The 27,509-nt window shown below is 34.6% G+C and overlaps 1 protein-coding gene across 1 annotated transcript in view; it reads left to right on the plus strand.

Moving 5' to 3' along the window:
* The window catches only part of MAN2A1 (mannosidase alpha class 2A member 1), a 186,804-nt gene that overhangs the window by 84,089 nt on the left and 75,206 nt on the right, over nt 1-27,509 (plus strand). The window contains exons 9-12 of the mRNA XM_066381983.1: nt 6,357-6,559; nt 9,231-9,413; nt 18,023-18,137; nt 19,392-19,459. Coding sequence (XP_066238080.1) covers nt 6,357-6,559; nt 9,231-9,413; nt 18,023-18,137; nt 19,392-19,459 — 569 coding nt within the window. The remainder of the gene's footprint in view (nt 1-6,356; nt 6,560-9,230; nt 9,414-18,022; nt 18,138-19,391; nt 19,460-27,509) is intronic.

Consider the following 27,509-nt stretch of genomic DNA (forward strand, 5'->3'; position numbering starts at 1 on the left):
ATAAAAAGAGCTGGAAGTCTTCCTTTTGAATTTTTTGAAATTGCTTGAAAAGGATAGGAGTTAGTTCTTCTTTGAATATTTGGTAGAAGTCACTTGTGAAGCATTCTGGCCAAGGGCTTTTGTCTGTTGGAAGTTTTTTGATAACTGTTTCAATTTCATTTGTTGTAATCTGTCTGTTTAGGTTTTCTGATTCTTCCAGACTAATTTTTGGAAGATTATATGTTTCAAGAAATTTGTCCATTTCATCTAAGTTGTCTAATTTGGGGGCATACAGCTTTTCATAGTATTTTCTTACAATCCTTTGTATTTCTGTTGTATCAGTTGTTATTTCTCCACTCTCATTTCTAATTTTATTTATTTGAGTCCTATCTCTTTTTTTCTTGGTGAGTCTGGTTAAAGGCTCATCTATCTTGTTTACCTTTTCAAAGAACTAGCTCTTGGTTTCATAGATTCTGTGTATTTTGTTTTTCGCTTTTATGTTATTTATTTCCACTCTGATCTTTATTCTTTCCTTCCTTCTACTACCTCTGGGCTTTACTTGCTGTTCTTTTTCTAGTTCTTTTAGATGCAGTGTTAAGCTGTTTATTTGAGCTTTTTCTAACTTCTTGAGGTATGCCTGTAATGCTATGTACTTCCCTCTCAGGACTGCTTTTGCTGTGTCCCATAAATTGAGTTGTTATATGCTCTTTATCATTCATTTCTAGGAATCATTTTATTTCTTCTTAGATCTCATTGTTAACCCATTCGTTATTTAATAACATGCTATTTAGTTTCCAAGTGTTTGAGTATTTTTCAGTTTTACTGTTGTGGTTGATTTCTAGTTTCATGCCATTATGATCAGAAAAAATGCTTGATATGATTTCAATATTAAATTTGTTGAGACCGCTTTTGTGCCCTAACATGTGGTCTATCCTAGAGAATGTACTATGAGCACTTGAAAAGAATGTATATTCTTTTGCTTTAGGGTGAGAGGTTCTGAAAATATCTGTTAAATCGAGTTGATCTAGTGTGTCCTTGGAGTCTGCTGTTTCTTTGTTAATTTTCTTTCTTGAGGATCTATCTAGTGATGTTAGTGGATATTGAAATCTCCTACTATTATAGTATTGCTGTTGATCTCGCCCTTTAAATCCATCAAAGTCTGCTTTATATATTTAGGTGCTCCTATATTAGGTACATAGATATTTATAATGGTTATATCTTCCTGTTGGATTGCTCCCTTTATCATTATGTAGAGACCTTCTTTATCTCTTACTATAGCCTTTGTTTTAAAGTCCATTTTGTCTGATACAAATATTGCTACCCCAGCTTTTTTTTTCATTTCCATTTGCATGACATATTTTTTTCCATCCTTTACCTTCAGTCTGTGTGCATCTTTTGTTTTGAAGTGTGTCTCTTGTAGACAGCATATGTATGGGTCCTGTTTTCTTATCCATGCAGCTACCCTATGTCTTTTGATTGGATCATTTAATCCATTTACATTTAAGGTTATTATTGATATGTAGTTGTTTACTACCATTTTATTCTTTATAGCTATATTCCTCTTTTACTATATTCTTTTCCCCCTTTTCTCTGTTTACAATGGGCCCCTTAACATTTTTTGCAGCCTTGGTTAGGTTGTAATGAATTCCTTGAGTTTTTTTTGTCTGGGAAGTTTTTTATTTCTCATTCAATTTTAAATGATAGCCTTGCTGGATAAAGTAGTCTTGGTTATAAGCTCTTGTTCTGCATTACTTTGAATATTTTTTGCCATTTCTTTCTGGCCTTGAATGTTTCTGTTTAGAAGTTGGATGTTATCCTTATGGGGGCTCCTTTGGAGGTGATAGCCTTTTTTTCTCTAGCAGCTTTTAATATTTTCTCTTTATCTCTTAGGTTTGGTTTTTTAATTATGATCTGTCTTGGTGTAGATTTTTTTTGGTTTCTCTGTAATGAAATTCTCTGTGCTTCTTGAACTTGTGTGACTTTTTACTGCATCAATTTAGGGAAGTTTTCAACTATGATTTGATTGAACAAGGTCTGTATCCCTTGTTCTTTCTCTTCTTCTTTAGGAACCCCTATGATGCGGATGTTATTTCTCTTCATGTTGTCACAGAGCTCTCTTAGAATTTCCTCAGACTGTTTGAGTCTGTTTTCTTTTTGCTATTCTGCTTCCGTGCCTTTGTTTATCTTGTCCTCAACTTGCTGATTCAGTCCTCAGCTTCATCCATCCTGCTTTTAATTTCTTTCATTGTGGTCTTCATTTCTGATTTGTATTTGTCATTTTTGACTGATTCTTTTTTACTATTTCAGTGTTCTTTTTGATACTTGCTATCACTATTATTATGCTTTTTATGTCCAGCTATGGTTGTTCTAAGATCTTTGAGCATCCTAACAATTATTTTTTTAAACTCTACATCTGGTAATTTGGTTATATCTGACTCATTCAAGTTCTTTTCTGGGGATTTCTCTAGATTCATTTGGGTTGTTCTCTGCCTTCCCATTTTGTCTGTGTATAAGAAGGGTGTGGCCACTGGAGTCCAATTGGTGTGTCCTCTTTTTTCCCAAGGTGTGATCTGTCGGCAGCCCTACTATCTCCTCTGCCTCTGCCTCAGGCGTTTGGTTATGGGCATTGTTGGCGCAGGCCCACTGTGGCAGTCACTGCTGTTTTTGCCTCTCCTCCACGGGGGGCCTCAGCCTTTGCTCCACCCCCCGTGACTCAAACCTTAACACTCAATACTGTATTCCTAATGGCTCCCTCCTTCTCTCTACTCTGAGTGCTGCGGCAAAGCTTGTTTGGCTGGTGTCCTGCTTCCCTTTGCTGGTTTTGCTGGTTCCAGGCGAAATATTCACTTCAGATTTAGGGAGTTAGTCAGGGGTTAGGGTGGCTGTCCCTCAAACTGTTTCTTCCTGTGCCTCCTATATTACACTCTCTTCCTGCTACTAGGGTCCTTTCAACTCTCTCAGTCTCCCAGAGTTCCGGGTGAGTGGTTGTGAAAGGTTTTCTGCACCATCTCTTTAAAAAGAATCCTGAATCTGAGAAATCTGTCTCTTTCTCACAAACAGTATTCTGACTATTTCACAGCTAAATACTGTCCATACACTCTTCTAGGCCTTATGAATGCAGGCTGGGGCTTTGTTCCTGGGGCTTAGGACCTTCCCCTCTCTGTTAAACTCACTTCCCACCACACAAATCCCTCTGGGCTGCTGTTTGCTCCCAGGAGCTGGGAGGCCCTCTGCACGTTTTCTCTTTTCCTACCAGTCTCAATGTGGCTTCTTCAGTGATCCTTGGTTAAAGAGTCCTCTAGTTTAGTCCAAAGTTGATTTTTCCAGATGATTATTCTTAAAATTAGGTTGTAATCCACTTTGATTCTTGGTGGAGGATGTTGGTATGTCCACCTACTCCACGGCCATCTTGCCGCCCTGGAATTGATTCTTATGAGTTGTGTGAGTGTAGAAATCAAGATACTGTGCACATTTGCCCACATGAATATCCAGGATTATTTATTGGTAAAACATAGTTTGCCTACCACACTGCAGCAGCATCTTTGTCATTAGTAATGAGTCAGGCTACATTCGAATGGATCTGTATCTAAACTCTTCGATTTTGTCTACTTGACTGATCTCATACTGTCTAATTACTACAGCTTTATAACAGATCTTATTATCTGGTAAGATCAGTCTTCTAAGTTTGTTTTCCTTCCAAGATTGCATTGGTTATTTTTAGTTCTTTGTGATTTTATGAAGGGTCAACTTTTAAATTTTTATCAAAAAAAAAAGTTGACACTTTAATTAGAATTGCATTTAATATATGGATCAATTTGAATACATCTAACCTTTTACAAATATTAGGCCATCTAATCCATGAACATAGTATATTTCATATATAAAAATATGATTGGCTTTTGAGTTTTAACCTTGATACATTTTCTTTCTTTCAAGAACTCTAGTCCCTCAGGCTCTGGCTACATTAATTGCCCTTCTATATTTTTAAATAAAATCTTTTTTCTTTTATAGTTTATCTAGTTGTGTCTCTTAGTGGGATATTTGAAGTTTTTTTGTCTAAGCTGAAAACTTAATATTTATTATTATTTTCTCTTAATGAAAAGAAAAACATGAGTAATTGACTAGCTAAAAAATTGGTATTGTACTAACCAAGATAGCCAGTTTGCCATTAATAATTTACTTAACAATTTATGTAATTTTTCATATATGATGTCCTGATACAAGAGATAAGATTAAGGTTATGTCTAAGGTTTAATTATTGCTTTTTAATATAAAATCTATTTAAATATGTTTCTTTGGTTATATTTAAGTGTTCAAATATTTACTTTATTTGAACTACCAGAGACTGTATAGAAAAACTTACTTTAACTATTTTCTTTTAAAACTACTGTAGCATAGATAAAGGATTATATTTTAGCTCTTTAAGATTGAATTAAGTTTGTGAGAAAGCCTGCTAAGCTATAAAACTTTGCTCTATCAAATTGCAAAGTAAGAAGTATTTTTATTCTGGCTAATAAAAATTGAGATATTTTTAAAAAGGTATAGTAAGTTGTTACTGTTAACACTGTAGCATGCCATGGTTTCTTAAAATTTGAAACTGAAAGAGATTTTTGTTATCTAATAGAAATCTCATTATTTAGATGAGCAAAATACGACTTAGAAATATTTAAATCATTGGATATTTTGCCATTATATACTTCTCTCAGATCATGTATACCTACTAGGTCTGAAGTTAATGCTCTATTTCCTTGTATCTGTGACCCTTATTTCTTATATGGCTACACACACATTCTGCTTACACACACACACACACACACACACACACACACACACACACACACATTCTACTTCCTACACATTCTGCTTACACACACACACACACACTACTTCCTAATGTGATTGAGGAAGAATACTAAAATATTAGCTAAATTATATTGACTACTTAATATTTGCTATTAACTTTTTTAAGTCCTTCACCTTATTTGACTTAATCTCTGAACATTTTCTGCTAGGTATTATAATTATCTACATTATAGGTGTGGAAACTGAGGCACACGTTAGATTAACTTGCCCAAGACACTCTGTCTTAAGTGAAGCCAGGATGAAAGTGGATAATATAATGGAAAGTAATTGAAAATTGCTTTTTTTAATGTAAATGTTAGGATTTAGAAATGATCATCTGTTTTGCTGTTACAAAATTTATTATATCAAAATGATATTATAATCATTATGCTTTTCTTACTAATATCATTGTTATGTTTCCAGTTGAAATTTTGCATTTGCAATGGAGAAATAATAGCTAAAATTTACACCATTATTTGCCAGTCATTTTTCTAAGCATTTCCCATAGAACTCCATTAGCTATAACATGGAGAGACAATAATAGTATAGTCAAGGCTACATGTCAGGTGTCAGAGATAGAAGTTAAACTCATGCCATCTGGATCCAACTTGAATACAACTAACCTTTTACCAATATTAGGCCTCTTAATCACTCTACTAGTGTGCTACTCACTATTTAGAACTGCTTTTATTTTTTTCCTGCCACACTGAATCAAAATGGCCTTTAATATCTGTGTATGTATGGCTGTGTAGTGTATAAACTAGGAAACAACAAAATTAGCAACTTCTATTAAAAGGAATACATTCATGTTGAAGTTTGTTTATTAAAATATTTGTTTACAAGGTCTGTATAATATTTCTTTTTTCTTTTGATATATAGAAAAGTTTGGTCTTATAAAAATGGATTTATGTACTGAAAATTTGAATCATTAGAAAGACCTATTTATTTGAGCAGTCAACTAGTCACTCTTTGTGTTTTACTTCTCTGTTCAGTGTTACCCACTGATAAAGTCCATTTTTAAAAAATGACGTGCTGTTCTCCCTTGCTCTTTATAGGAACCCAGACTGAGGGGAAGGGGAGAACAGGAGAAGGGTCTATGTATATGGCATATGAAAGTACTTAATGACGACCTAAACTTTTTATTCCAGATTTCTGGAACATTTAGCTCAAAATGTCTCTTATTTTTTATGTTTCCCCATTTTTCTTTCATCTCTGAATTATTCCATGTTCTGATCATTGGACATTTTGAAATTATTCAGATAAATAGGGAGATTTTTAAATTTGTAGATCTAAATAGCTTTTCTTCTAACTGCTTAGGCCAACAGGTTTTCTCTTAGTTTAATTTGGGACTTGATGCAAGTAAAAGTCCCTTGAGTATTCCCCCCTGCTACTGAGATTTTTTAAAATCTGAGTGATCAGATTCATTCATCTTTATTTCGAAGGTTATTTTAAATATTTATTAGAAACTTTTCTTTTTAGTGAAAAAGTAATTTTAAGGTAACTATGAATAATTGAAGTGTAATTTTTTTTTCTAGATACAGTTTGGGACTTTATCAGATTATTTTGATGCTGTGGATAAAGAAGATGCAGCTAATAGAAAGAATAGCCAGTCAATATTCCCTGTTGTAAGTGGAGATTTTTTCACTTACGCCGACAGAGACGATCATTACTGGAGTGGCTACTTTACATCCAGACCTTTTTATAAACGAATGGATAGAATATTGGAATCCAATTTAAGGTACATTTACCTTTATAAGTTACATTTAGTTCTTTACTTCTTTTATGTTATAATAGCCTTTTTGTAGAGTTTTGTGAAATATATAACATTTATGGAGTGTCAGGATATGTTTAATGTAATTGTGAAATTTTAATGAATCAGAATGTCTCCTAAGCATAATCAAATTATTACATGGGCTTTTGTTTTAGAAGGAAAAGCAATTTATGTAATTAGTGTTTTTCTGAGAGTTCTATTCTTTGTTTTATATTTTTCTAATTAATAACCTGCATTATTAGCACACCATGATACTATTCAGTGACATTGTCATGTGTGTTTGCAGGTCAGTAATTGGGCTGAATTATTGGAAATGGGTGTGTGTCAAAAAGAGAAAATAGGGCCTATTGGTATCCAGAATGTGGACCTCAAAATCCATAATTTGAAACAAATGTATTTTGTAGGTAGGAGAACTTTAGAAGCTCATCTCAGCTCTTACTTATTTGAAACATATTTCTGTAGGTATGGTTTTCTGCTTAGAAGAACAAAACTTGTAAAAAAGGTGAAGTTTGGTGGAGGCAGAGTGAAAAAAAATAAACTGACATGGAGAAGATAGAACTAAGTCCATAGGAAACATGCGAACACTATGTCAGCATTATTCAGTAGGACTTTGAATCACTGTCCAGTAGAACATTCTGCAGTGATAGAGATACTTCATTTCTACGGCCTGGTCAGTCTGCTCGGTGGTAGAGCATTGGCCCGGCATGTGGATGTCCCAGGTTCTATTCCTGGACAGGGCACACAGGAAAAGTGCCCGTCTGCTTCTCCACTCCTCCCCCTCTTGCTTCTCTTCCTCTCTCTCCCTCTCTCCTCCTCCTCCTCTTTTTCCTCCTCCTCCTCATCCTCCCACAACCATGGCTTGATTGGAGTGAGTTGACTCTTGGGCGCTGAGGATGGCTCCATGGCCTCTGCCTCAGACGCTAGAAAGACGTTGCTGAGCAACGGAGCAATGCCCTAGATGGGCAGAGCATCACCCCCTAATAGGCTTGCCAGGTGGATCCTGGTTGGGGTGCATGCAGGTGTCTGTCTCTGCCTTGCCTCCTCTCACTGAATAAAAAAAAGAAGAAGAAGAAGAAGAAGAAATACTCCATTTCTGCACTGTTTGGTGTGGTAGCTGCTAACTGCATGTAACTATTGAGCACTTGAAATGTGACCAGTGTGACTGCAGAACTGAACTCTTAATTTAATTTTAATTAATTCAAGTGTAAATAGCCACATGTCACTAGTGGCTATCATAGTGGAGAGTACAGTTTTCAGTAATTGATAATCACCCCAGGGCCTCCTGAGGCTTTTTGTATGAATGTGTTGCCCAGGAGAGTAATTAATTTTCATGATGAATTCATTTTCAATTCAGTTCAGATCATGAATTCATAGTGATTAATTTTCATGATGAATCTTGATATTAAAAAGTTATAGCACACCTACTGTTTTCTATGTAACTAGTGAAAACTGAGTACATTTTGGAAAGCCTCTTGATAAAAAAACATGAATTTCTTGAAGAGTTGTACTTGGCTACAATAGGGCACTTTTATTATTTTACTGTTGTGCTACTGTTATCATTATTACAAAAGCCTAATCTTTTTGATAGTGTTTTTGAATGTTCACAAATGTGCCAGATGATTTATGCATTTTGCTGAATAGAATATTGGTTATCTGTTAGGTTATTCTGAATTACCTATGATAAAAACAGCCAATACTAAATGATACAGAGATTCTTTTAGGCCACTGAGTAATTTTTAAGGGTGTTTTTTTCGTGGCAAAGAGATATAAATGTTAATTCAGTATTGATTTATTGAACATATTTAAGGTGAAGTAGTTACTATGGGTCATATAGTTTGAAAGTTCTGCTTAGAAATAAATAAAAATATAATTATGAATTTCATAAAAATTGACTTATTTGAAAATAAGTTTATTGTCTGATGATTGTGATATTTTACCCTAATGCTCATTTGTAAAAATATTTGGATAAAATAGAATAGCATAAAGAAGAAATGTTTTTAAAGTCCATTTTCTTACGTTTTGGGAGATACATACACATATGCATGCATACATACATATTTTTTTCAAAACCAGAAATATTTGCTGTGGCTATGTATAAACATATATACACAGTTCCCTTTATTCAAATTTTATGATTCTAAATTTTAGAAGGTTTAGAATTAAAAAGCAGAGATTATTTAGTATCTTTTTCAATAATTTAAAGGAATTTATTTTTTTAGAAAGCACTGCAAATCTCTCCTTTTTTCTGATATCTTAATGCATTTGCTGGCTATCCTGATTTTCTCTCCATCGTTCTTCACATTTTCCATAAAGAACCTTGTATTTCTATTCCATCAAGCCGTGGCTCTTTTTTAAAGATTTTTAAATAAACCTATCTTGAATCATACCCATCTAGAATGAAAGTCCTTTGTATCAACATAAAAATGATATTCTTTGATGATTGAGAATTTAGATCAGATAGATACCTTGGTGGTTCTATACAAATGTTTATTATCAATATCTATCTTTTAAGTTGTTTGTACTGAAATTGTGGATTTTTAAAAACCACATTTGAAAATGTGTCAATGCCATATATTTTAGGTAGCAAACTAAAATGATTGTTTTGAAATAAAAATTAATGACTATTTTATGCAATTAGGGCTGCTGAAATTCTTTACTATTTCGCCTTGAAACAAGCTCAGAAACACAAGATAAGTGCATTTCTTTCATCATCCCATTACACGATGCTTACAGAAGCCAGAAGGAATTTGGGACTGTTTCAACATCATGATGCTATCACAGGAACTGCAAAAGATTGGGTGGTTGTGGATTATGGTACCAGGTAATATAATTATTGAAAGGTTATCTTAAAATCTTTTAAAATTTTGGGTCACGAGCTTTTATCTTTTGATGAACTTGTCACTGTATATCAGACCACATTAATAATATCCTTTATAAATATTGCTATAGAAGAAACACTACCAATTTTCAAAGCATTTTTCAAGAAGTCTGTTGGTAAAGTGCTAGCTATCTTAGATTTTTATTGCAGTGCATTTCTACAAATGCAGTAGTAAAGCAGTATTATAAAACTGATTTTTCTCCCAAGTATGGTGTAGTATTTGGGATACCTTCTTGACTAAGGATTTGGTATCAAAATCATAGTTATAATTGGGAGATAAAGAGCTACACTTCATGTATAGAAAGTTAATTAATATGATTAAATATTTAATACTATTTTATATTTAGTTGGTCTCAGATGCCTTATTTTTTAGAGGGACGTTGACAAAAAAAGAATAAGCCTAGAAGCATAGCCAGCAAATAGAAGAACCTAGAAACCTTGTCATATATGGATAATATGAGGAACTGGGGTGAGAAGGGATGGGCTGGGTATTGGTATCAAAGCCAATGTTCTATGTTTTGCAGGTTTGTTAGATGAATGAATGAGGGAGTAGAAGCTGTTATTTTTATATTGCAGAATTAGAAACAATGAGTACAGGCTCTGGCTCAGAAAAGCACACGCTTTTTTAAACAGTGCTTCCCAATAATGGAAAGGCTTATCCTTTGTGATAGCAAGATTTCCATCATCATGCTAGAGTTCAGGTCACCATTCATTAGGATCAGTGCAGAGTTCTTCCACTGGGGAAGGTGTGTTGATGATTCACTACAGTTTAGATTATTATTTCTTCCAAACTTTTATTTTTATTTATTTTTATGTCAACAGTGGTATGTTTTGTGATACTTTAAAATCATTAAAAATATGCTCTGATTTTCTTATAATATAGATTTAAAAAGTGAATCTTTTTTATGTAAAAAATTGATTCATAATTGATATTACTAATTGTAATCAGTATTAGTTAAATTTTGTTAATAATACTTTAACTGCCTTTCTAGAAATTTGGTAAAAAATATTCTTGTAGTTTCATTAGTTGACTTAAGGCCTTAAAAATATATTCATGGTAGTATTTTGAATATCTCCTCAATTTTCTTGTGACATATCTGGCATCCATCTACTGAGGTTTAAATTGAACTTAAGTAGAAAACACTCGTGGTTGATAATGATGTTGGTGTTTCTCCCATAGAAAGCATTTTTTATTTTTTTTTGGCATCAAGGATTTTTGAAAGTAAGGTCAGATCTTCAATTTTTCCTTTTCATTTATTTCTGTCTTCTTGGGTTACTGAGAGTTTAAACATGAGGCTGCTTAGAATCAGACTCAGGTTTCCCAGAGTAAAAAGAGAAGTCATTCTCCTGCACTGCCTACTTGCTCTCTTTCTGGCTGCCATATTCAGAGATTTGGGTACAGGCCATTGAGTTTCTGCTATGCAACATTTTCTGTCTCATCACCTTTCCAAAGGCCCAACATTATATCTTCCACGTGTTCAGTATTACTTTTTGCTTATAAAAATGTCCCTGTGCAAAACTGAATCTTAGAGGGGGAAAAACACAAGAATTCTCAAGTTGTACTTGACATTTGTAAGTTTGCTTTGCAAGCACTTCATACTTCATTGAAAGGTAATAAACAGTTAGCAAGTCATTATCACATTTTTAAGTTGCAAATTTCAAAACACAAGAGAATTATAAACAGCAGCCAGCATAGGATAGCCTCTTGTTCTTGGACTGTGGACTAATGTTTACTCCGATGTTGGCAGATATGTCCCTATGAAGAAGTAGATGAGTTAGGGATGGCATTAGGCTGCTAGTAATGGCGACTCAAAACAGAATAAATCCTATCCTGCTTATTTTTATGCTTGTATGAAGAAAGTCTGCAAGTCACCGGTTTAGGTATGACAGCTCCTTCTAGCTTTCTCTTCTGCCATCAGAGGACGACTTTTCAGAGTCATGTTCTCAACAGTAGATTGAATGTTTATATAATTATAAACTGAAGTACAAGATACATCATGGATTTAGAATTTGCCAAGTAGGGATTAAGGTAGGTAGGAGAAAAAAATGAGCAAAGGGTTAAATGTGCGGGTCCTTAGATAATATATCAAATTTGGTATGAAAAATAAGGTAACATCTTCTTTAAACAGCAGCAATAATAACAAACTAGAAAACTGATTCATAAGTGATGTTCCATGAACTGTTCCATATCATAGAATAAGGGCATGTTAGGAAATTAGTGGCTCTGAGAAAACGCTCATTGATTTTAAATGGTGAAATATTTAAAATTTGGTTGTATACAGTGTTTTTCAAACTTACTTACTCTGTTTGGTTATATTTTAAACAAAACTTGATACATCCTGAAAAAGCATTTGGGGAATTCACTGCTAGCCTCTAGTGCTCATTTCATTAGAAGACTGCACGTTTCTATGGCTTGGCCACTATGAATAATGCTGTATGAACATAGGGATACATGTATCTTTGCAAATAAATTATTTTTAATTTTTCAGGTAGATAGTAACAAGGGAGTTTGCTGTGTCATATGGTAGCTCTACTATTAAATTTATTTAATTTTTTTTTGTATTTTTCTGAAGCTGGAAACGGAGACAGTCAGACAGACTCTCGCATGCGCCCAACCGGGATCCACCCGGCACGCCCACCAGGGGGCGATGCTCTGCCCATCTGGGGGGTTGCTCTGTTGCAACCAGAGCCATTCTAGCGCCTTAGGTAGAGGACATAGAGCCATCCTCAGTGCCCAGGCCAACTTTGCTCCAGTGGAGCCTTGGCTGCGGGAGGGGAAGAGAAAGACAGAGAGGAAGGGGAGATGGAGGGGTGGAGAAGCAGATGGGTACTTCTCCTGTGTGCCCTGGCCGGGAATCGAACCCAGGACTCCTACACGTCAGGCCGACACTCTACCACTGAGCCAACCGGCCAGGGCCTACTCTTAATTTTTTGAGGAACCTCCATACTGTTTTCCATGGTGGCTGTGCCAGTTTACATTCCCACCAACAGTGAATGAGGGTTCCTTTTTCTCCACAGCCTCTTCACCCCTTATTATTACCTGTCTTGTTGATAATAGCTATCTAATAGGCGTGAGGTGGTATCTCATTGTAATTTTGATTTGCATGCTGGGAACATAGTGCAATATATGGATGATATGTCACAGAATTTTATACTTGAAACCTATATAACTTTATTAACCAGTGTAACCTAATAAATTGAATTATAAAAAAAATAAAACCAAAAAATTTAGAGTGCACGTGTACCTTTAGGATATGAACATTAATTCTTGGCATTCGCTCAGTTAAAAAATTGTTTTTTTAACATTGATTTGAGAGAGAAAAAGAGAGAGAGAGAGAGAGAGAGAGTGAGAAATATCGGTTTGTTGCTCTACTTATTTATGCATTCACCAGTTGTGTCTTATATGTGCCCTGACCAGATATTGAACCTGCAGTCTTAGCATATTGGGATGATGCTCTAACTGAACTACTGGGCCAGGGCCTGGCACTCACTCAGTTTAATTAGGACACTTTAATAAACTGTAATACATAAAAGGTTTTAGCTGATGGAGAACATGAGTTTTATTCTGCAAGTTCAGATGGCCTAATAATGATAGCCATATAGATAATAAAAATAAACTTAGATTGAGAGACTTGTTTCCATAACTGAATCTTATTCAGTCATAGAGTCTTTTAGTCTAGTAAGAACACTTCTAACCATTTAATTAATAAGAATAGAATGCAAAATTTAGCTGGATGATGGCCTGAAGTCAAATCCATTAAATTTTAATATTGTAGCATTAAATTTATCATGTAATTTTAATTAATAACTTGATCATGATCACTTATATTTTATTTATTTATTTATTTATTTATTTATTTATTTATGTTGTTCTGAAGTTGGAAACAGGAAGGCAGTCAGACAGACTCCCGCATGTGCCCGACCAGGATCCACCCGGCATGCCCACCAGGGGGTGATGCTCTGCCCATCTAGGGTGTTGCTCTGTTGCAACCAGAGCCATTCTAGCGCCTGAAGCAGAGGCCATAGAGCCATCCTCAGCACCCAGGCCAACTTTGCTCCAATGGTGCCTTGGCTGCGGGAGGGGAAGAGACAGAGAGGAAGGAGAGGGGGAGGGGTGGAGAAGCAGATGGGTGCTTCTCCTGTGTGCCTTGGCCAGGAATTGAACCCGGGACTCCTGCACGCCAGGCCAACGCTCTACCACTGAGCCAACCGGCCAGGGCCTCACTTATATTTTTGAAGGTAATTATAATGCTCTGAAAAAATAAGTTATTTCTAATTCTTTTACAATTTTTTGGTTGTTGCATCCCAACAAAAATGTGTTTAATGCATAGATCCCAAATAGCTTCTTGTGTTTGGGAAGATAATGCAGTGACTCTATACACATAATAGATTCATTCTGATGGTTGATTGAACACATGATTGGCAAAGTTTTTCTACATGTTTCTTCAATATGAGTTTACTTAGGGATGGCTGCTCTATAAAGCTAAAGCAATAGACATGAACTTGTAAAGAAACTTTTCTTTCTTTTTTTTCTTATTTTTTATATTTCTATTACTTTTTAAAATATTTCTATTACTTTTTTTATAAATTTTTATTAATTTTAATGGGGTGACATTAATAAATCTGGATACATATGTTCAAAGAAAACATCTCCAGGTTATCTTGTCATTCAATTATGTTGCATACCCATCACCCAAAGTCAGATTGTCCTCCGTCACCTTCTATCTGGTTTTCTTTGTGCCCTTCTCCCTCCCCCTTCCCCTCTCCCTCCCTTTCCCCTGCCAACAACCACACTCTTGTCCATGTCTCTCGATTTTATGTCCCACCTGTGTATGGAATCATGCAGTTCTTAGTTTTTTCTGATTTACTTATTTCACTCCATATAATGTTATCAAGATCCCACCATTATGTTGTAAATGATCCGATGTCATCATTTCTTATGGCTGAGTGTATTATTCATAGTGTATTATTATTCTGAGTGTAGTATTCCATAGTGTATATATGCCACATCTTCTTTATCCAATCATCTATTGAAGGGCTTTTTGGTTCTTTCCATGTCTTGGCCACTGTGAACAATGCTGCAATGAACATGGGGCTCCATGTGTCTTTACGTATCAATGTCTCTGAGTTTTGGGGGTATATACATAGAGGGATTGCTGGGTCATAAGGTAGTTCTATTTTCAGTTTTTTGAGGAACCACCATACTTTCTTCCATAATGGTTATACTACTTTACATTCCCACCAACAGTGAATGAGGGTTCCTTTTTCTCCACAGCCTCTCCAAAACTTGCTATTACCTGTCTTGTTGATAATAGCTAATCTAACAGGTGTGAGGTGGTATTTCATTGTAGTTTTGATTTGCATTTCTCTAATAACTAAAGAAGATGAGCATCTTTTCATATATCTGTGGCCATTTGTATTTCTTCCTGGGAGAAGTGTCTGTTCATGTCCTCTTCCCATTTTTTTTATTGGATTGTTTGTTTGTTTGTTGTTGAGTTTTATGAGTTCTTTGTATATTTTGGATATTAGGCCCTTATCGGAGCTGTTGTTTGAAAATATAATTTCGCATTTAGTTGGCTGTCTGTTTATTTTGTTGTCAGTTTCTCTTGCTGAGCAAAATCTTCTTAGTCTGATGTAGTCCCATTCTTTATCTTTGCCTTCACTTCTCTTGCCTTTGGAGTCAAATTCATAAGATTCTTTTTAAAACCAAGGTCCATGAGTTTAGTACCTATGTCTTCTTCTATGTACTTTATTGTTTTAGGTCTTATATTTAGGTCTTTGATCCATTTTGAATTAATTTTTGTACAAGGGGACAAGCCAGTGTCGAGTTTCATTCTTTTGCATGTGGCTTTCCAGTTTTCCCAGCACCATTTGTTAAAGAGGCTTTCTTTTCTCCATTGTGTGTTGTTGGCCCCTTTATGGAAAATAATTTTACCAGATATATGTGGTTTTATTTCTGGACTTTCTATTCTGTTCCATTGGTCTGAGTGTCTATTTTTCTGCCAATACCATGCTGTTTTGATTGTCGTGGCTCTATAATATAGTTTGAAGTCAGGTATTGTAATGCCCCCAGCTTCATTCTTTTTTCTTAGGATTGCTTTGGCTATTCGGGGTTTTTTATAGATCCATATAAATCTGATGATTTTTTGTTCCATTTCTTTAAAAAATGTCATTGGAATTTTGATGGGAATTGCATTAAATTTGTATATTGCTTTGGGTAATATGGCCATTTTGATTATATTTATTCTTCCTATCCAAGAACAACGAATATTTTTCCATCTCATTGTATCTTTTTCCATTTACTTTAACAGTGCTTTATAGTTTTTGTTATATAGGTTCTTTACATTCGTTGTTATGTTTATTCCTAGGTATTTTATTTTTTGTTGCAATCGTGAAAGGGATTATTTTTTTGAGTTTGTTTTCTAATGTTTCATTGTAGGCATATAGAAAGGCTATGGACTTTTGTATATTAATTTTGTATCTTGCGACCTTACTGTATTGGTTTATTGTTTCTAGTAATCTTTTTGTGGATTCTTTGGGGTTTTCGATGTATAGGATCATATCATCTGCAAAAAGTGATACCTTTACTCCTTCTTTTACGATATGGATGCCTTTTATTTCTTTATCTTGTCTGATTGCTCTGGCTAGAACCTCTAGTACCCCATTAAATAAGAGTAGAGAGAGTGGACAACCCTGTCTTGTTCCTGATTTAAGGGGGAAAGTCCTCAGTTTTATGCCATTTAATATGATGTTAGCTGATGGTTTATCATATATGGCCTTTATCATGTTGAGATATTTTCCTTCTATAGCCATTTTGTTGAGTGTCTTAAACATAAAGTTGTGTTGTATTTTATCAAATGCCTTTTCTGCATCTATTAATAAGATCATGTGGTTTTTGTTCTTTGTTTTGTTGATATGGTGTATTACGTTAACCGTTTTACATATGTTGAACCATCCTTGAGATTCTGGGATGAATCCCACTTGATCATGATGCATTATTTTTTTAATATGTTGTTGTATTCAGTTTGCTAGTATTTTGTTTAGTATTTTAGCATCTGTATTCATTAGAGATATTGGTCTGTAGTTTTCTTTTTTTGTGCCAGGTTTTGGTATGAGGGTTATGTTGGCCTTATAAAATGTGTTTGGAAGCATTGCTTCTTTTTCAATTTTTTGGAAGACTTTCAGTAGAATAGTAACCAAGTCTTCTTTGAATGTTTGATAGAATTCACTAGTATAACCTGGACTTTTATTTTTGGGGAGGTTTTTAATAGTTTTTTCTATTTCCTCCCTGCTAATTGGTCTGTTTAGGCTTTCTGCTTCTTCATGACTGAGTCTGGGAAGGTTGTATTGTTCTAGGGATTTATCCATTTCTTCTAGATTGTTGAATTTGTGGCATATAGTTTTTCATAGTATTCTACAATAATTCTTTGTATATCTATGATGTCTGTGGTGATTTCTCCTCTTTCATTTTGGATTTTGTTTATGTGAGTCCTTTCTCTTTTTTCCTTGGTGAGTCTTGCCAAGGGTTTGTCAATTTTGTTGATCTTTTCAAAGTACCAACTCCTTGTTTTATTAATTTTTTCTATAGTTTTTATGTTCTCAATCTTTAACAAGCATGGAAATAATAAAGGACATGAGATTAACTCTTGTTCACCACAGAATTCAATCATGTTAATCTCATGTCCTTTATTATTTCCATGCTTGTTAAATATATTTCATTTATTTCTGCTCTGATTTTTATTATTTCCTTTCTTTGGCTGGTTTTGGGTTGTCTTTGTTCTTCTTTGTAAGAAACTTTAAGCAAGTTTTTTTCCCATGTGTAGAGCTTCATCAAGTATACCTAGATTATATTCCAGAATTGATTTTTAATTGATTGCTTCATAAACATCCTTTGGTTCTTTAGACATAAAAATATGGTTAATCCATAAAAACAGGTAATATGGAAAATACAGTTTGAATACAGTTAAAATTTCAGTGACCAAGATGAGTAACAAAGACAAAAACAATTTCATTTTCAAGATTTATGTAAAAAATTTTTTCTAGTTCTTTTGAACAAGAACATGAAATTAAATTTATCAATCTCTATTTGAATTCTTTAGAAACTTTTGTTCTTTGAAGTATGTTTACTGGTTGAATTCTGTGGTGAACAAGAGTTAATCTCATGTCCTTTATTATTTCCATGCTTGTTAAAGATTTTTCTAAGGTGAAATATCAGATTTTTACTTCAAAAAACTATTGGAGTAATCATGCTGGATATTCTTATTATTTGGTATGATATTCATAGAAAGTGTAAGTACTTTGAATAAATTTCTGTGTTTCAGGTATGTCCAGAAAGTTTTCTATTTTAAATGAATTCTTTTCAATGTTATCTTACAATTAGCCACTTTTTTTGGTAAGTACTTAGTTGGGGGCAAAAAAGAGGTAATTCTTTATAGGTTCATTCTTGGTTTCACTTTGTGAATACAGGATGAAGGTAATTACTAAAGAAATTGAAAATATTGTATACCGATTTTTAAATTTCTTCTCAGACTAGTAAAATTTTTGGTTCACAGACTCTTTCATTCATTAATGAATTTGAAGAAGATAATTGGATATTCTGCACTACTCCTTATTTTGAAGGACAAACACTCATACGAATCTTACTCTTCTGATACCCTCCTAGAAATGGTTAGTTGATATCGCTCATATTTATTATAAAAATGTGTGATTCTTTTGTTCTTAAATCAGAAAGGAGGTTGAGAAGGTTAGTGAAAAGACATTGAAAAGTAATTTTTGTACATTATTCAAAATAATTTGCATTACTTTATATAAATTATATGTGTGTTCTTCTTTCCTATAAGTGTCTGTGTTTGATTTATGGTGTGTATTTTATTCTGACTAAATCTAAGCATGAAAAATAAAATAGTGGAATTATTTCAGGATATCTGAAACATATACATTTTTAGAGCACTTATTTAGATGATAGACATTATAAATAGCTGTTTTACTGGGCATTAATTAGAATACCTCTGATATTTGAACTTTTATAAAGACTTAATCAATTCTTGCTAAATTTCAATTTGAATGACCCTAAATTGTCTGGTTTCAGGATGTGTCTATGAGTGTTGTGGGCAGTGCTGAGATATGTGTGACAGTAGAGCAGTGTCTGAGGATTTAGGAGACTAGTTGTTAGCCTCAGCCTCTGTACCTGATTGCATGGGCCTTGGAGAGTTATTAACATCCGTGAGCCCTTATGCATTTATCTGTAAAATGGAATGATAATATCTATCTTGTTTAGTGTTGTTATTAGGATCAGATGAGCTAATAAAACAGAACAAACTCTGAAAGGAAGAACATGCTCCTTTGCAGCAAGAAGGAACATTTGAGAAAGTGTCTGATTGCAATCCTCTTTACACTTCCGCTTGGGTGCTCAGATATTTTAAAATGGTAATTTGTGTCATTAGCCTCTATTGTGAATGATAGACTGACATTTTATATGTAATTTAAATTTACACAAGTGGAATCAGATATTTTCATATACTGATGCTTATAATCAAATCATGATTATACATTTTCATATTAAAGTAAAAGAGTGCAGCAATGGACATACATTCTTAAAGATTGTGAAACGTATGATATAGAAGTAAAACTTTTTGCAAACTTATCTCTAGAACTAGATTTACTTAGTTCCTAACTGGACTCTAGTCTCTGTAATATATTCTATACTTGACTTCTAAATACATATATATATATATATATATATATATATATATATGCATACATACAAGAATTACTTATTTTGAGCTTTGATGGGCATTATGTATCTGGAAAGAGGATTTTCCCTTGATTTGCCATTTTCAAGATTTTTGCAAGGTAATATTACATAGGTAATTTTGAAACTTGCTTTGAAAGTAAAATAAAAATTTTTGTTTATTTTTATAGGATTTGATACAAAAATCGCAAGGTTCTCTGCCACAAAAATATATAATAGAGCTGAGTGCGAATCCAAGGTAAATACATTTCTCAGATACTTTACTACTTTTCTGGCTTGACTTTTGGTTTTTATGATTCTGTTCTCTGGTCAGCATGTATTTTGAAGTAGTATTTCATTTCATCAATTTATTAATTTTAGAAAGCTTTCTGAAGGAAACTGATTTTCTCTTATGACTATGTCATGTTTACTGCTAATAGTTAACACATAATTGGTGTGGAATAGTAAATATATAGGTTTATGATAAAAATTACCTTATCTTTATAATATTGATTGTTTTTACATTATATTCTTTCTTGATTAACTTTTTGTTTACCTACTTTATTTTGATTAATCCCTGTTTTTTTAAATGAACAAAGCAGCTTAATTATTATTAAAATATAACTATTCCTATGTAAATTATTTACAAGATAACCATTATTGTGCTAGTCAAAGTTCCCAATTTTAGCACTATTGATTTATGTTAAGGTAAATGGGAAAGTCATTTAGTTGATCTAAATACAGGGCACTTAATTGGTAGCTGCTTCTGACTTACAAAGTAATGTTCTATATTTTTACTGGCAATTGTTTAATTAAATCATCTGTTTCTAATGACCAAATATCCATCGCTTAGTACCCAGTATACCTAGATATGTAGTGTGTTTTTGTAAGATAACTTTACTATTTAAAATAGAGATTTAGTATCACTTCTTACAAGTTACAGGATAAAAGAATAATTGTAAAATTCATGATTTTACCTAGTTATACTTTACTAGAAAGCCCGGCGGTCATACAAAATGACCGCTGTTCTAGATATTATAAATTGTAATTAAAATGATTTGTGCAAAGGTGTCTGCTAATTCAAACTGAATTACCCAGGGCAGGCAGCGAGGACGCCCCTTTGCTTACTGCCCCACGGGGTTTCCCCCTTCTACTTGCTTAATTGCTTAAAGTAGAGTGCACTGAAGGAAACCACTGGCGGTACATTTCTTAAGAGCCTCCGCTATCTCAATAAATAAAGGTGATTTAAATAATAAAATGTTAATTCACATGTCAAAGATCTCTTTGTACACAACATTTCTTGTGTAGATCTTTCCATCATTTTTAAGCTCGCCTTGCAGAGGACCATCAATTATTTTTAATTTTACGTCCGTTCTTTCACGAACTCTTGAATAGGCAACATAAAATTGACCGTGTCCAAATGCAGGCTCAGGTAAAAAAATGCCAACACGCTTAAGCGTTTGGCCCTGAGACTTATTGATGGTCATAGCAAAGGCAAGTTTTACAGGAAATTGTCTACGTGGATAATTCTCAATTAGTGGAACTACAATGTTTCCGTACTTGCAACATTAAGAAAATCCTTTCTTGCCACGGTCAAATCGATTAGTTTCTAACTTGAAGTTTAAGGACTGACAGTGTTCACATTTAATATTCATGTCACCAGAGGAATGCTCAAAAATTAAAGTTTCTCTGTTTGAAACTGTTTTAATCCTTTTTGTGTTTCGGTCAGCATTACTCTGGTTTCTTTGCATCTCTCCTGCCTTTGTTCAAGGGACTCATTTTGTCGAGACAGGCTTTTTTGTCTTGCATCTGAGGCAAGCCTTGTTTCTCTATGCTCATCAGTCTCATTTTGCCGAGAAAGACGCATTTGCTCTGTGACTGAAGCAAGCCTTGTCTTTCTCTGCTCAGTGGTTTCTTTTTGTCGAGAAAGCTGTTTTTGTGCAAACAAATGTTCACTTTCCCCCTGACACGCTCAATTTGCGTTCAGCCGTGGCAACTTCACCCCATTGGTTAGTACAGTTACGCAAGCAACCAATAAGTTATCGGCAACAAACAGACAACTTAAGCCTCATATAATAAAGATTAAAGATTTAAAAAAATAAATGGAATCAAAGTATTACAGGAAATTTAAATTTGCTAGTAAAGTTGAGATTTCAATTAAAAATAGACTAAAGCCTTTGCTGACTCTCTTTATTAAGTAGAGACTTAAATATATACAGTCCATACCTTAGAACAGTGATAGTCAACCTGGTCCCTACTGCCCACTAGTGGGCGTTCCAGATTTCATGGTGGGTGGTAGCGGAGCAACCAAAGTATAAATAAAAAGATAGATTTAACTATAGTAAGTTATTTTATAAAGATTTATTCTGCCAAACTGAGCTAAAATCTGACATAAAGTACTTGGTAAGTAATTTTTATTATATGCTTTAACTTGCTGTAACTCTGCTTTATAAATTTTATAAAGTAAAGTTACTTCCCTACTTTATAAATCACCATTACTGTGGAACCGGTGGGTGGTGGTAGGTATAAAAAGGTTCACTACCCCTGCCTTAGAAAAAGAAGGTATTTTTAGTAATACTAAAGTATCACAAAAGTAATACTAAAGAAATACTACATCTTTTTCTTTAGCCAGAAAAACTAGGGATTAACTTGAAAAGAAAGTTTAAGTCTTAAGTTTTAAAGTCTTTCTGAAGTCTTAAAAGCTTTTAGATTGCCAGGCTATAATTAGGGTGAAAGAATGATGATACTGAAAAAAAAATCAGTTATAAAATTACAAAATGTTTTCTTTGTCTTCAAGTAAGTAATGTTTTGATGCATTAGAGATTATATGGCTTTTCTTTAATCATAATGTCCTTAATAAACTGTAATCTATTTGGTTTTAGGCACAATCTTCCTATCTATTAATTTTTTCCCCCATTCTCTATTTTGGTGGGGAAAAGTGTTCTGTTTTTGCTGACTGTAAGAATGGCTTACACTTCTATAAGTAATTTACACCCCACCCCAACCCTATGAGTCTTTCTGTAGGTACATGTTAGGGTGGATGAGATGTGGTAGGGATGAGACCATAGTGGGTTAGAGGAAGAGATGTACCCTGTGGTTTCTCTTCTTCCTATATTGTCTTTTATTAGCCAGCAGTAAGTGAGAATTTATACTGAATTTATGCTAGAGGAAGAAAGTTTAGAGATCTGCGTATTTTAAGAAGAAATATATTTTTGAGCTCAAATATTGAGGAGTTTTAATTATAGGTAAGGATAAATAGAACTTTTGAAATTGTTATTTAAGTGATCACTCTTTGATTATATTTAAATTGTGTTCTTCATCTTAATATTTCTTCAGAATTCTTTTCTACCACATGTCAATGTTACTATTTCCATAGTAGGTAAATTGGGAATATTTATGATTATCAGATTCTTTAGTTTTTCTTTATTACCCATTTTATGCTTTAGAACCTCATGAATAGAACTGATATTTTTAGTTTTAAAATATATGTTTGGCCCTGGCCGGTTAGCTCAGCGGTAGAGCATCGGCCTGGCATGCGGGGGACCCGGGTTCGATTCCCGGCCAGGGCACATAGGAGAAGCGCCCATTTGCTTCTCCACCCCCACCCCCTCCTTCCTCTCTGTCTCTCTCTTCCCCTCCCGCAGCCAAGGCTCCATTGGAGCAAAGATGGCCCGGGCGCTGGGGATGGCTCCTTGGCCTCTGCCCCAGGCGCTAGAGTGGCTCTGGTCGCGGCACAGCGACGCCCCGGAGGGGCAGAGCATCGCCCCCTGGTGGGCAGAGCGTCGCCCCCTGGTGGGCGTGCCGGGTGGATCCCGGTCGGGTGCATGTGGGAGTCTGTCTGACTGTCTCTCCCCGTTTCCAGCTTCAGAAAAATACAAAAAAAAAAAAAATATATATATATATATATGTTTTACTTGTGCCTGACCTGTGATGGCACAGTGGATAAAGCGTCAGCCTGGAACACTGAGGTTGCTGGTTCAAAACCCTGGGCTTGCCTGGTCAAGGCATCTATGGGAGTTGATGCTTCCTGCTCCTTCCCTTCTCTCTTTCTTTCTCTCTCTCTCTCTCTCTCCCCTCTCTAAAATGAGTAAATAAAATCTTAAAAAAGAAAAAAAGCTCAGCTCCTTTAAAAAAAAAAAAAAAAAATATATATATATATATATATATATGTTTTACTTGTTAGCCACAAATTATCTGAGTTACTGATCTCTCAGTAAAATCAGTGAAGAATGGAGGAATGATGTTGGTCTTTAATAAAAAAAAAAGTTATTTAGTAAGTACTGGAAGTTAAGTAATTATCTGTACTTCTCTAAGGAGGTTATAATGTAAAAGGATGAGAAACACTTATCTAAATCTGTATGATTTAAATAATACATGTACATGAATTTGACTTTGTTGTTGGCAAAGTTAGTTGTAGCCATAACCCAACATAATTTAGTTTGTAAGTACTTAAAAAGGACTCCATCATCTACTGATAGTGATGTAGTACACTAATTTAAGTCATAATGTTATGGGAGCTGTATAGTGTATGCAGTCATCATCTTTGTATAGAAAGCAGATACAATTGATAGTTAAAAGTAGGGCACCCTGAATAAGTAATAAATTGTCTAGCCTTAAATAATCCTTAAATGTACAAAGATATTTCTATTTCTACCTCATAATTGACTAGGGAAACCACCTGTGGAAAAACAGAATTGATATAAAGAATTGCAGGATGAGGGACTTGGAGGACATTGAAGTCTGACAAGGGGAGAGGTTTTAGTCTTCAGTGCGCCATCTGTTCAGGCAGGGTGGGAATAAATGTTGCCGTCAGAACACAAGCAGGGAAGCCACATGGTTTGACAAGGCATTAAAGATTTTTTTATGTTCCTTAAACTTTAAAAGCATAATTTGAAATATCATCAGGTATATGATAGAAACTACATTGAGATAACTTCTATAAATCTGAAAAAATAATTTTTTCGAGTAGGAACTCTTTTAGTTTGAGATTAATTTATTTGAACCACTATTACAGATTTACCTTTAAGTGCTTTTGATTCTTAGTAAGGTCATTATTGGTAAGGAATCCTACATCTCCTTCTTTAGGTCAGAAAAAGAAGGGATTAACTAGAAAAGAGACAATTAAGTATAGTGTGTAGACACAAAGGAAATTAGTGTTTTTCTAGGCCTGAGTAAACATCAACTGGATATAAAAAGTACTTTATTCCAGAAAAAGCATGCGGTATCCCCACTGTCATTTATTTATTGAATGGTTCTGCATGGATAGTTTCTCAGCACCTCCAATTTAATTTCCAGGGGTTTGTTGTGGGTTTTTTTTCCACTTATGCTTTTTATAGGTCCTAATCTTTTTTTTTTCTTTTTGTATTATTCTTAAGTGAGAAGCAAGGAGGCAGAGAGACAGACTCCTGCATGCACCCTGACCAGGATCCACCCAGCAAGCCCACTAGGGGGCGATGCTCTGCCCATCTGGGCCATTGCTCTATTGCAACCGGAACCACTTTAGTGCCTGAGATGGAGGCCATGGAGCTATCCTCAGAGCCCGGGCCAACTTGCTCCAGTGGAGCCTTGGCTGTGGGAGGGGAAGAGAGAGACAAAGAAAAAGGAGAGGGGGAAGGGTGGAGAAGCAGATGGTCGCTTCTACTATGTGCCCTGACTGGGAATCGAACCCAAGACATCCACACGCTGGGATGATGCTCTACTGCTGAGCCAACTGGCCAGGGCTGATCCCAATCTTAATTAATAGCATCATTTTTTTTGTTGTCTAGATTCTGAAATCCCAGAACCCACTTGGACTTCTACCTTTCCTTTTCTTCTCTTCCCCTCCCCTCCCCTCTTCTCCCCTCCCCTCCCCTCCTCTCCCCTCCCCTTCCCTCCCCTCCTCTCCACTCCCCTCCCCTTTTGTCTTCTATTTTTCTATGCTCCTAGTTCATTACATGTAGTGGTCAGAGGAATCTGTCTGAAACAGAACTCTGAAAAAGTTATCTGGTGTAAATGACAAAGCTTATTTACTACCTAGCCTCAGAAGCCTTAGAGGGTCATTTCTACTACATTCTATCAGTCAAGCAAGCCATGAAGGTCAGCCAAGATTCACAGGAAGGGTAGTTACTCTCCATTACTTAATGGGAAGAGCATGTACAGGAAGTAAAGGGAATAATGACATTTAATTTAGGGGAACTGTCTATTGTAGTTTACTCACTGGCCATCACAATTCATATATTCCCATGTGCAAAACAGTATAAATTCACGTTGCACCCAAGATACCCCAAGTTTCAGTCCAAAATTTTCTCTTAAATAAGGTTCCAAATGGCTCACTCACATGGCTAGGAATCGATTTTGGATTATTTATGCCAGTATGATTATTGAAGTTAATCCCACTAGGTTATAAACTTCTTGAGGGTAGGAACTATTTCTTTTATTTATTCCCACCACCATGCCTGTGGTATTATTTTCGCGTAGTAACAATTTAAATAAAGATTTGTTGAAATACACTTAATTATTAACTAAAGAGAATAGTCAACTTCAGACACTAGATATGCATAGAACATAGTTCAGATTCTATGAGAAAATGTGGTATCATGGAATGTATTTTCTCCTGAAAATACAGTATCATGGTATCTATTTTGTCATCTAATATCTAGAGGTTGAATGCCAGAAGGCTTCCTAATACACTAAAAACTACTACAAGTAAAAATCAGTTCAATAGTAATTCAATAGAGCTTTTAATTTTCTCAGCATTTGGACAACTGCTCATTTAACAATTTAGAGTTTCATACAGTAAGACCTGAAAATTTTTTATTGCATCTCAGCATCATAGCATTCTTATATAATTAACTTTGTTAAGATTACATTATTGGGGTCTGTTCAGAATAAGTGAGCTCAAAATAATATTTCCAAATACCCAAATGAGTTGACCCTTATCGTATCGGTTTTTATGCATAACACTTTGTTGTTGACTTATAACATATTTAATGACTCTACGTTTTCTACTTTTAATATTGTTATCACAAATAGTTTTTCCGGCAGTAATTATTGGTGTAAAGGGATTCAAAGCTTTAGATCACTTTGTCAGTGGTCATCCATGACATCAATGTATTTTTATACCAAGTCAAAACATATCTAAGGAAGTATCTACTATATCCATCAGTTGTTTAAAAATACGTTTTAAGTGAAGAAATCAGGATCACAGCCTAATTTTTGTTTGGAAATGGAATTTCCAGGAAAACAGAATTCTAACCACTCAGATCCTGGCAGTATTATTTATTATAACATAGGCTTGGTAGAAGCAGTCGTGGCTGAATGACTCAACTGAGATGACAAGACTTGAGCCAATTGATTCAAGTCTGAGAAACTGGAGTCTGATGAGAGAGCTGTAGTGGTTGAGATAGAGCTTGCCTTGTGCTTGACTGTATTTCTTTGAAGGAGGTGGAAAAGTGTTAGCAGTGGTAACCAGTGTAGTAACTGTGCTTGTTGCTCATGGATTTTTATAGTTTCAGTTCAAATCTTGTCATATACTAGAAAATGAGTATAAAAATGTCTTCTCATTGGCTAGCAGAAAATAAATGTATAAAGTCAGGAAGATTGAAAGTTTTCTCTCAAAAATGATGGGCTGCATTTAAAATTATCCCAAGGGAATTAATTCAAGGTGAGAATAGAATACATGGCTTGACTAGGATTTGACACTGGATGGACCTTCTGAGAGCAGCTGAAATGCCCTTACCTTTTAGAGCTGGTTTAGAATTTTCCTTGTAATGGGGATTTTTCAGCTGACAATATTGGAGACTCTTACAAAAAAAAAAAAAGAGCTATTCTAGTCTAGGTCCACCTGTGTATTAATAATAGCACAGTCCATTTATGAATTAATATTTATTACTGGCCTTGGAAGATGAGTGTCTAAACTCCTTTGAAATGCTTTTCTGTTTAAGTAGTAATTGCTCATGAAAAGTGTTTCTGTATTTTCATCTACTTTACATCTGAGTTCTACTTTTTTAACTTTGACATTTTCAAGATATAGAGTGACAATTCTGTGATTATCCATCTAGAAACATGTTTCAACATGACTGTGACCTGTGATATTTTTAGAAAGAAAGTTTTATCCAAAAGACTGAGTAGAGTATAGTACATTATTTAAATAAGCAAACATTTCTCAGGAAATTGGAGATATCTTCAGCATGATTAATTAGTTAATTTTATGTTTCAACTTCTTTGGCTAATGATTGGAACTAGTTTTGGAACAATCATATTTGTTTAGCAGTGTAAAATAATCATACCTGGTGTTTGCCATTCTAAATCAATTATTTATGGGCTGTGTT

The sequence above is a fragment of the Saccopteryx leptura genome, chromosome 4 (genome assembly GCF_036850995.1).
Source record: "Saccopteryx leptura isolate mSacLep1 chromosome 4, mSacLep1_pri_phased_curated, whole genome shotgun sequence".
NCBI lineage: Eukaryota > Metazoa > Chordata > Mammalia > Chiroptera > Emballonuridae > Saccopteryx > Saccopteryx leptura.